This window comes from Pteropus alecto, unplaced genomic scaffold (assembly GCF_000325575.1).
Source record: "Pteropus alecto unplaced genomic scaffold, ASM32557v1 scaffold131, whole genome shotgun sequence".
NCBI classification, from domain to species: domain Eukaryota; kingdom Metazoa; phylum Chordata; class Mammalia; order Chiroptera; family Pteropodidae; genus Pteropus; species Pteropus alecto.
Genome location: NW_006434709.1, coordinates 13,105,152 through 13,117,187, shown reverse-complemented (window position 1 = coordinate 13,117,187; position 12,036 = coordinate 13,105,152). Strand labels below are relative to the sequence as shown.

The 12,036-nt window shown below is 30.4% G+C and overlaps 1 protein-coding gene across 7 annotated transcripts in view; it reads right to left on the bottom strand.

Annotated features, from left to right (window-relative positions):
• The window catches only part of CCDC88A (coiled-coil domain containing 88A), a 116,353-nt gene that overhangs the window by 68,259 nt on the left and 36,058 nt on the right, over positions 1–12,036 (bottom strand). For all 7 annotated transcript variants that reach the window (XM_006909592.2, XM_025045217.1, XM_025045213.1 and 4 more), the window contains 2 exons: positions 6,359–6,428; positions 4,353–4,411 (listed from right to left, as the gene is read on the bottom strand). In XM_006909592.2, coding sequence (XP_006909654.1) covers positions 4,353–4,411; positions 6,359–6,428 — 129 coding nt within the window. The remainder of the gene's footprint in view (positions 1–4,352; positions 4,412–6,358; positions 6,429–12,036) is intronic.

Sequence of the window (12,036 nt, the reverse complement as noted above, 5' to 3'; positions counted from 1 at the left end):
GATTCTGTTGAAACTAGACTGGTTTAGTTAGTCAATAATGAAAATTCTCAAGCCCTGGCCCTGAATCATTTTCTTCATATCCAAAGTTATTCCTGTGGCTTATATTTATGTATAATTGAGGATAAAAGTGTCTTAATTATAATTTATTCTGTGAGTTAAGATATTTGGATCACTTACTGTTTCTGAATCCTGTTTCCTCTTAAAGAAAAAATTCAATTTCCTAATGCTTGTTTCCTTTTCCATTTCTTTTCATGAATACATCTTTTACAACCTGTGGTCCATTGAATTCCTAGACTCTAGTATCATATCAGCAAGTGTGATTTGCTATTTCTACATACAAATCACAAGTATAACATGAAATTGATCTTTATATATTATACTAAATATTATATTTTTAACCTATTCAACTACTAGATGAAAAGATTTTCTGTAATACAGATTACATTCTAGAAAGTATTCACACAATACTGTTGCCTGATTGGTTTCATCAATAGTTTCTTGTCCTAAAGTATATTTTGGCTCTTCGGCATCAACAAAGATTGCTAATTGTTCATGTAGTTACAATTGAAGGCTCTGACAGAAAATTTTGATTAACACATTCGATGTCATTAGCATTAGTGGCTCCCAAATACCTACAGGATAAAATCTAAATTCAATCTTAATATGGCAAATCTAGTCCTTTCAGTGACCCAATCCCTGGCAACTGGCAAATCCAGTCCTTTCAGTGAGTGACCCAATCCCTGGCAACTCTCCAGTCTAATCTCTTGCCATTCTCACCCATGCACATTACATTCCAGTCATACTTAATGTTTCCCAACGAGTTGTTACATCAATATCTTTGTTCTCATTTCAAATACTACCTTCTCAGAGAGACATTCCCTGACTCTACAATCAGACTTAAGAAAATATTTCTTCTGTGCACCAATCTATCTTGTATTATGGTAATTACTTCCTCATACTGTTATTGTTTGGTTTGTCTGCTTCTAAAATTTAAACTTCTTGTCCTTTACTACAGCATCTGGTACCATTATTAAAAATCGGGTTATTAATATTTAAAAATACATATTGCCATTTGCAACAACATGGATTGACCTTGAGATAATCATGCTAAGCGAAATAAACCAGACAGAAAAAGTTGAAAACCACATGATATCATTTATATGTGGGAAAACCATCTTCATTTTTATTGCCTTTTATTTTCAACAATGATTACTTAAACTTAAAAAAAAAAAAGCCTTTATAAACTAATGATTATTGAAAAGCCAAACCTTTCCAGCCTACCTAAAAGCAACAAATGAACAGGATAAACAAAGAGAGACTCATGGACATGGATGATAGACTAGTGGTTACCAGAGGATAGAAGAGGGGGGAGGGGGACGTAGGTGGGAGAAAAGGGGTCAAATATGTGGTGAAAGGAAGAAATCTAACTGTGGGCAGTGAACGCACAATGCAATATATATATATATTGTACACCTGAAACTTACTGGATTTCATTAACCCATGTCACCATAATAAAAAGAAATCAATCAATCAATCAATAAAAATACAGAATGAAGCAATATTTTTCAAAATTGAATCCTTCTTCTTTTCTTTATCTGCAATTCTGGCATCAAAATAGATACAAGTACTAAGGGCTTTCAATTAAAAAAAAAACTGCTGTGATTAAAATGTATATACAAAAACTGATTTACAATTTTCTTGATAAACTCATTTTACATCAAAGACCAAGGTCTGATAACCTTGCCACCTCCTCGTATCTATAAAAACTGTGAACAATGTTGATTCAGGTTAGAAGGATGATCTCCTTGAATCTTTGTTTTATACAACTGATGAAACCTATCCTCTCTTACTATGAAAAAAATAAACCTGCTTATATTTACTGTTTCTTTATTCTCAAATAAATTTGCTGCTTTGGGTCCTGGACATCTTCCAAACATACTGCTACAGATTACTCTTCACTGACCCAAGCCACATTTCCCTAAGGTCACTCTTTCATACTGCTAATACATTTCATTTATTGACTCTTTGAACTACTCCCCTTAAGTTAAAAAAATTATAAAGTTAATGTATTTCTCCCCTCAACCTTAAAACTTACCTCCACATAGCCATTCTCTCTAAACATCTCGAAATTGCCTATTTTCTAACTTACTTTACAATGTCATACCAGTGTATATTTATATGATTATTCTTTTACACAATTTTCCCATTCTGAGCTTTCCCTTATACATTAATCCACCCAAATAGTCTTCCTCCATTTTCTAATGACCATTTTAAATAATATCTACCTTACAAACCCTTCCCAGATAATGTGAATCTGAAGTAAAAGGATGTAAAATACAGCATAGGGAATACAGTCAATAATATTGTAATAATTATGTACAGTGCCAGATTAACCAAAGGGATCACTTTGTAAATTCTATAAATGTCTCACTACTATGCTGTACACTTGAAACTAATATAAAATAATGTTGAATGTCAACTATAATTGAAAAATAAAAATTAAAAAAATTGTTTAAAAAAGTTAAAAACAGGTCATCATAACCAGCTATTAATAGGAAAAATTAAAAACACTGAACATTGCTAGAAAATCTCTTGTTTTAATTACATACTGACATTAATGTAAACTCTTTTAGGAGACAGGATACTGAAAAGGGTAGGTCTATATGTATATTATTTTACTTTATGTATTTAGTTCTGTGCATCAGTAAGAAGGAATGTACATATCTGACACTATAATTGCTGATTTCTAGCATGTCTACATTAAGTAATTTTTTAAAAAAACAGGCCCGTTACATACCTCTGCTTTACTCTGGTAGTAAAGTAAAATGACAGAAGTTGTTTTAAAACATGAATATCAACAGTCATTTAATGTAAAAAAAATTCATGGTAAATTTCTTTAGGAATTGGCAGAACTAAAAGAGGCTGGGATAGTTAATCTATCATAAACTTTATTTAGCTTATTAGAAAAAGGAATATTATTTCCATACCATCCTTTTAATTTTCCAGCATCTGAGTGAGTTATAAAAAATAGTAAAGTGGGGTAAAGCAGCTTAGATTTTATAATCTTCTTTTGTTGCTTTTACAGTTGGTAATAATGATGGTTTCTTTAACATTTTAGGCTTTCCCTAAACTGTTTATTTAAAAGAAGTCCCTGGTTCTGCTCCATTACCACTGCCAGTTTTAGTAACCAGCAATTAACAACCAAATAGTAACCAGGAACAACAACCAAATTTATGCTGTCACTAAGTTATCTAAATTTACATAACATTCACCAACAGAGGGTATTTTTTAAAAGCAAATACAGTACACAAAGGTTGTAAATTAAAGACTGTTTCTAACTCAGAATCTGATGACCAAATTAGAACAAACACTATATTTAACTTAATATTTAATCAATTATGAAGTATACACTTGTACATTACACAGCATAAAATTCTAATAACATACATTGTACATTTAACTCTTAAGCAGTCAGCTCTAAAAGTCCAAAATCTCATGGATATATAATTTCTGGCATATATATGTAAACATATTATTTATTTATTTACAAATAACTTCATTCTACAAATAATTGAGATAGTTTACAGTAGTACTGATGACTCATCCAAACTATGGCTGATTAAAGTAAAAACCAACAAAGTATAATATATTTTGAAGTCAGACTGGAGTTGAATCTCAATTCTTTAGCCTACTAGCAATATGTATCTTAATCTAGAGCAACCATCTTGGTTTGTCTGGGACAGTCCCAGTTTACATACCCAGTTCCACCTTTTGACTCTCATAAGTGTCCTAATTTGGATAACTTGAATATCACCCTACCTAAACACCAATCACCTTACCTGAAAAGAGATATTATGAGAAAATCTATATAAGGTCTCATATCTGACTCAAAGTAGGCATTCAATAAATCATAGCAATGATTATTAATATAATCACCGATCAAAAGGGTAATAATTCAGACTTCTGAAACATTTTTTATAATTTCTGCCTTTTTTACTGTTAATCCCACTTCCCTTCAATAACACACACACATGCATGCATTAATCATAAGAATTTTTTGAAAGAGGTTTTTAAGGGTATCTCTAAGGACACTTGAAAAACTTGAGACCATTAGAAGACTCAAAATAAGAAAAGAAAAATTAAAGATTTTAAATATGACTGATAATACAACTAAAGCTTGAAAAAAAGTAACAGAATAAGTCTTCTTCTTCAAAATCTCTTTAGGAGGTTACGGTTATTTAAAATTTCTAATACAGACTTTGAAACCAATGGCCTATCCTTAAGTCTTTCAGAAACTAGAGCCTGAAAAAACAAGTTATTAAAATGAAATATGAAGAAATAGTTTAACTTACCTGAACTGCACAACCCAGTAAAAGTAGAAGCAACTTTTTAACTTCTTCTGTGCCTTGTTCTGAAATAAAAACAATTACTAAGTACAACATTTTCCTTCAGTTAAATTCTCTTATACTGGTAGAATCATTTCTAGAGGTAATATTCACAACCTGACCAAAGGATTAAGTCTACATGTACAGTGGAGAATTCCAAATAATAGCTCTGTGTATGCACAATGTGGTAATAGCAAAAGAAATGGGCAAGGATCTCAATTTTGAAGGGCTGCGGTATAGATAAAATACGCTTCAATACTCTGTGCAATAAAGTATGCTCACTATAAATCCACTACTTTTCCATAAATGATTGCACTACACCAACATGCTTACTTAAGAATTGCTAATATAGAGACATGCCACAAAGTCAGCCAACATAGTTCCTAATAGGTTTGACTTCTTTTAAGCCTATTAGTGTTTTCTTTCTAAAACACACATCTTACATGATTCATCTACCTATAAAATATAAATGGCTTTCCACTACGTAGATTAATGAGAATCAAAACTTTAAATGTCAGCTACAGTGAGGCTGGTAAAATAAATGTACGTAACAAGCTGGATAGAAGTAATGGTCTGTAACAAACTGGAGAGCACATTCACTGTCCAACTGAATTTAGCTTTTCTTAAAACATTCAACTGACAAAAAAAAAAAAAAAGGTCAATTCTTTAGGCTAGAATTTCACCATCAGGTCAATCTAAGATAAAGTCCAAATTATCTTTTCAAACATATCCTCCTACTCTCCAAGAAACAACCTACTTTCTTAGCCACATTATCACCCTTCCTCACATATACATACATGCATACTCTGCCTTTACTTTTGTTACTCCCTCTGCCTGCCTTTCTTCCCTTTCCCCTCATCCCTCTAGTAACCTACTTACTAATCACAATCCTAGGCACTGCTGTAACATCTGTGTCGTCTTCTCTGACCTGACTACTAAAGGTCCCTCCCTAATCCTCATTAATCTGTCAACTTTAAGAATAACTAATAGCTCCATATTTTGTCTTAACATTTTTACATGTTTCTATTTCATACTAATTATTACATGACTTCCCAGTAATCTGTATCTCTCACCAAAACACACAGACCATTTTCTTAATATTACTTGGTAATTACTAAATGCATGTGGAAGTAAAAATAATTTCATTCTACATATAAAATACTGTTTCATTTACTTGCATAATCAAATATTCCAGAATATCTCTTAAAGGCTATCTAAACACCTAATTCACCTCCATCTAATTGGTAGTTTAATAAAAACAGTTGCTTGATTTTAGCATTTATTTTGGTTTTATTTTTGTCTGTTTTGATTGAAAGTTGCGGTGGAGTGGAAAAAATCGACTTTGAGTTACATGTAGCCTTTTAAATAAGTCCATTGTTGAAACTGTTAGGCAGTAGCTAATTTCCCAATTGTTCAAAAATTAAAACTCTGAACACATTTAAAATCTAGTAAAGGGCAGAAACTTTTTTAAAAAATAAATGATCTAAGAAACTGATTCTCATCTTTCCATTCAAAAGTAGTTTAATATAAATTACAACATATCAATCAGTAAAACCTTAGATTCGAACTACTTTGGCAATGGTAGATAGCAGATATATAAAAAGAAACCTAGAAATTATTTCAAAAATCACTTCTTTTCTAAGATTATGTTCCTTTAAGCCTGCAGCTACATTTTACCTTCCATCTTTGTTTATAATGAGACTCTAAAAAAATCACCGAAGTATTAATTTAGTAAAGTCAAAAAAAACATTGGACTTAATATAAAATGTATGTATGATCCATCTGATCCCAACTCCAACTTACAAATATTCTGTTTATTTTCTCTATATAAAATGGACTATCACCTCCAACTTAACCCTATAAAGTCATGAAAAGCCTAGTCTGTTGATGTAAATAAGAAAGATCTGGGAGAGCATCACAGTATTAGACAAGGATAAGACTTATTATCACATTGTGCTAATTTTAATACTTACCAGAAAAGGGATTTTTGCCAATGATTAAGACATTTGGCAATGACATCATGATCAACTGCTGCAAAGTCTCCTGTAAAAAGACACCCAAAGATTGTTTTATGGGTAATGCTGGCCAGGTAATTACTGAACAAAGTATAACATGATTTGTGTACTTCTCTGTAGGTAAGCTATACTGCAATTAAAAAGCTTTAAAAATAAGTAAATGTGGAAAAGAGGTTTTAACTCTTTTGCAACTTTAAGTAAATGAATAAAATATCTAAAATTATAATACAGATATAGACTTGTTAATAACATATCCAATACCCACAAAATAAAAGTGTCTAAATTGAACTGGTCTAATGTTTATTTGGTACTGAGTTTTAGGTATTAGATAATTAAACATTCCTCAATAAAAGATTACGCATGCCCATATACCTGTTTTGGTTTTGTTACTTATCTGAGGGAACTAAAAATATCAACTGATATTAAAATTAAGAAAGCTAGTTACTTTATTAAAAATCCTATCTTAGGATCATTTCATGAAAGTGAGCTCTCCTTAAGTGGATCATTATTTCTCTCCTCTATTTACAATAGATATTCTACTTCCTTTGATTTCTGTCAAAATTTTAGTGACATGAATACATACACATTCTGATGGTACAACATGATTCACAAAGAACTGAATGCTCTCAAATTATTCATTTTAGGTAATACATAGAGTATGCACCTTCTGTTTATGCCATCTCTTGGAGAAAATGAAGAAACACATCGTGTTTTGACATTTCAACCACAAACAATGACACGCTACAAAGGTCTGGGATGAATTAGACTATAAGATTGATGAGTGTCATATGATATTACTGAAATCTTCACAAGATTATAGAAATAACTGTGAGTGTCTTTACAATTTGGCTTTCACTACATATTCAGACATAGCTAGTTACTGAATAATAAGTTTTTTAAATATTCAATTCTTTCTGAATCATTCTTAAAAATGGTATGACGAGGAAACAAATAATTATGGAAAGTATATTGCTTTTTAAAGATGTATAATCCTAGATCCATTAACGGTTTTTCCATAGCCAGTGTATGGCATAACACCAGAGGCTAATTAGAATTAATCTTTTATCTATAATTCTTTATAGATATGAATTAAAGTTTCAAAATTTTTTCTTCTGTATTGTATTTACTAGCTCTTTAAAAATATGCATATATTTAAAGAAAAGAACATACTCAGTATGTGCATCATTTTAGATAAATACAAGTAATAATGTTAAGAATGTGTCAAAAATTGCTAAAATCACTTACTCCAAGGATTGATATTAAGTTTGGATATATAATAAATGAATTTTCCAGTTAAAAACAAATTACATAATAGCTAAATGAACTTAAAGGAATAAATTCTGAATTCATTCTAATTTTTAATTTCCTTGTCTTAAAGCAAAAATTATCAGGACTATCATTATACATACTAAAAGAAATCATAAATAAGATGTATGAAAAAAGCAATTGCTGCTTTTTTTATATCGTATTTAGTGAAGACAAACTAAGTCAGAACTAAGAACATTCAAATTCACTCTAAGGCTTTAAATTTTAGCTTATTCTAAATTATTTTTTTAAAAAGCTTTATCTCAACTTCAATATAAAAGATAATTTTGGGGTAACATCAGTCAAAATTGATAAATCAACTAGAAAATATCAATTTATATTTCCCAAGCAATTAAATTGATTTACCATGTAACATTTTATGTTGGTACACTGATATAAGGAAAGTCTCCAACTATATAGGAATCTTCAATATGGTCCACTACCTCTTTTCCTCCACCTTCTTCATTAGCTGGCTCCCCACTTCCTACCTACTCTGTTACCCCATGTTCTTAATGCTAAGTCTTTCCATAAAGATGAAAGCAATCTCATATTTCCTTTCAGCACATGGTATCATCAATGACCTGACGTGTTAATACAGTTTGGCCTTTTACACTATGAAGTTCAATTATATTTGGATGACGCAAACTGCTATAATAAAGTGCTGAATTCAAACTTATCTCCACATATCTCAAAATGTACTCTAGTTTAGTGGAATCTGAATGCCTAGTATAGCATACTCTGGTAGAGTCAGAATGCCCAGGCTTAAATTTTGGCCCCATTTACCACATATGTGACTTTTGTTGGAAAAAGTAGGAGTGAAAGTAGGAGTGAAAAGTTGGAGTTAATGGGGGAAAAAAATCTACCTTTTATTTCCAAGTATTAATTTTAAATTAAGTCTGAAAGGTAAGGCAGCTAAAAATTACACAAATTTTAAAATCCCAAATTTTTCTAAAACCACTATTTAGTTCTAATAGTTCTTCAGAGAAGTCTAACCATATTTTTATAAAAATTCCTACTTCAATCTTATAAGTAACATTAAATTCCTACTCCAATCTTATAAGTAACATTAAAAAATATACAAGACGTAAGAGAGACCAAAGGCTAAAAAAACTGACTGACTTTCCAGACTTCACTTAGCATCAAAGATGTTCATCATTAAAGTGCTTTAAAAAAAAGAAAAAATACACAGGTAAGCCGAAGATAAATGACTTTGTTAAATAAACAGGAAGAACAAATTAATTGATGGGTTAAGGATATGTATATTAAAGATAAAATGTATATGAACTAGTGAAGATACTTCAATTTGTTACTAAGGTGATAAGAAACCCATAAAAAAAAATGTACAGAGAAAGAATCTTATCAATACAAGTGAAAAGAGGATAAAGTTTTGAGAAAATCAAGACATTCATTCAACAAATCTTTATTGCATGTTTATTATCTGACAGACATTACAGCAATGAGCAAACAAAAATTCTCATGGAATTTACATTTTAGTAGGGGTAGACAGAAAATAAGCAAATGTTTTTGGTGATAAATGCTAATGATAAAAATAAACCATGGAATGACTAGGAGTACTGGTGGAGGTGGAGACAGGGAGGTGGCAATTTTTTAGAGGTATGAAAGTATTCAAATATAAAAAAGTTGAGAGTTTCCAGGACCACTGAAGCAAAGTTTCCTTGAATACACAGAAAATTCACTCCAGTATGAAGACAGTCCAGAAAGATTTGGAGAATGGCGTTACTTAATAAAAAGAAAAACAGAACAAGACAGAACTGGCAAAGATTATGTTAATAGGAAAATAATAGTAGAAGTGCTTTGAAAGATGCTATAAGTAATTTTGTTTCTATTAGTTTTATTTGGCTTTATATAACTCTTCCATAAAAATTTTAACTATATATTTTTGTTGACCATCTAAACATTTATTTTCAAGTTTGTGTCAGGCATAGACGTTACTTAGTTACTATTCAAAGATAACCTTACCTAGGCATCTTTTCTTCCTATATGTTATTCATAATACTTCCTTTAACAACACTTCTGGCAAAGGTCTGGGCTCATTTCTCTTTCCTGACTCATATACTGAGCAAAATGCTCCTTTGAAACTCTTGTAATAAATCTATTTTAAAAATTGAAGCATAATTACATTTATCACACTATTTATATTTGTCTTTTTACCTGGATAACTACTGAAAAGAATTAAGATGTTTTTCCATGTTTTAGTAGACCATAGAAAAAAATCAAATGAATGGCATTAAAAGGAAAGAACATCTAACCAAAGTGTCAAAAACATGATAGAATATAAAGCATCTCTTTCCTTGGCTACTGAATTTTATTAATACTCCAAATGTGGCTTATTATAACAAATATTAAAGAAAAACTTTATAAAGTAGTTGTTTTCTCTGGCAATTATATTAATGGTACTGGTTTTGTTTTTAATATTAGTACAAAAACTTCCTAATAAATTTAAATTTGCTAATTTTAAAGTGTTCTTTTTGGGCCTCGAAAAATTCAGATCATTATTTTTAGATTAATAAATAAAATTTGCTTCTTTTAGTACTTATTAAAACTGCAGCCAGGGCAATCATACCAAACACTACCTGCTGACAGTTCTAAAAATGAGCTAAGATTGTTACTTGTAAATTGTCTTTGTTAATCAAATTTGCTCTCTCTCAAAGAAATAAAAATAACTGTTTTAAAAAATCAAAGAGCCCAGGTAATCTACATAACAGCTATAATTTAGTTATTTTCTGACTTGAAAATTTTAAATATTTATTTGCAAGACAAGAAGAGATGCTTGCTGTGGATCAAATGGTTACCTGAAAAGGTCTGAATTTCCACTTAAACACAAGGAAGTATTAAGTTTAATAAACTTTCTAAGTCTAATGTTACCAGTTCTCTCAAGATCTCACATTAATTCATTGTCCTTATTTATCACAACCAAAATTATTTACTTATTATCCCTCTACTAGAACCAAAATTTCCATGAGAATAGGGACATGGTTTGTCCTGTTCACCACTGTAGCCCCAATGCCTTGGCATCCAATAAAAAAATAGCAAAGCAGAGGAAAATTTGAATGATATAATTTTCACTGAGCTTTTACATATTCTAAATCATAAAAAGAAAAAAAAAGAGAATACTGACACTTGAATTTACCTAGCATTATTCAAAAGATACATTAAAATAATTCCCCCACTAACAATCATCACAGAATATTCTGTCAATTTTCCTTTCTCCATAGGAATCATTTTTGCAACATGACCATGATGCTTACCATCCCACTAAAAAAACAAAACAAAACAAAAAACTTGGAGACACGTACTTGTGAATTTTAACCTATCCAAATTCAATTTCCTTTTGTGAGTCAGAACAATAAAAAAATACTCAAATATTTTACCTCAAATACTTTTTCTGAAGGATGTATAAGAAATAAAAAAATATTTTTAATAGCTTTAGAAAGACTTTTGGGGGGAAAAATCTAATTTTTCCAACAGATAGGTAATTTAACAGGTGACAAGAACTGCATCTATTTGGACTTCGTTAACTTGAAATCTGTCACATTAAAGCAGGCAATATCTATCTTGGTTATGTATATAAGAATAAAAAATAATTTTAGTAAGTCAATCATGTAAATAAGATGGATGAAGTATTTCTGAAGATATTTTACAAGTGCCTTAGAAACATTTTATCTAAGAATACAAAGCATGCGGGGGTTGGGGGCAGGAAGAGATGGTTTGGTAAACTTCTAAAGGAAAGGCATAGGGAAGTGGTAAAAAGGATTTCAAGCCTCAGTAATATTTCATGTTTTAAATATCTAAAAGGATATCGACAAAAATGTTAGGATACTCAATCTTTTCTAGCAATTAGTCCACTGGTATTGAAACTTAGATTTAAAAAAGAAAAAATAAAGGTACAGCTTGTCATCTAGCAAATGTTAATGAAATACTTACAGATATGTCTAAAAAAAGTGGCAGTCAAAAAAAAATCAAATCATTAATACTAATAACCTCTGGGCACTATTAACATTTGGGCTAAATAATGTTTATAAAAAATTTAGCACAGACTTTTATTTCTGGCAACAAGGAGTACTAGATAATATATGACAAAGCGCAAAAGAAAGTAAAAAAATAATTCTTGGTTAAAAGATAATAGAAAAAAACTAAACCCATAGTGTTCCTATACTCTAATAATGAAGTGTCAGAAAAAGAAGTGGAAAAAATAATTCCTTTTGCAATTGCAACAAAAAGAATAATATACCTAGGAAAAAATCTAACGAAACACATGAAGGATCTATATAATGAAAACTATAAGACTCTATTAAAAGAAATCGAAAAAG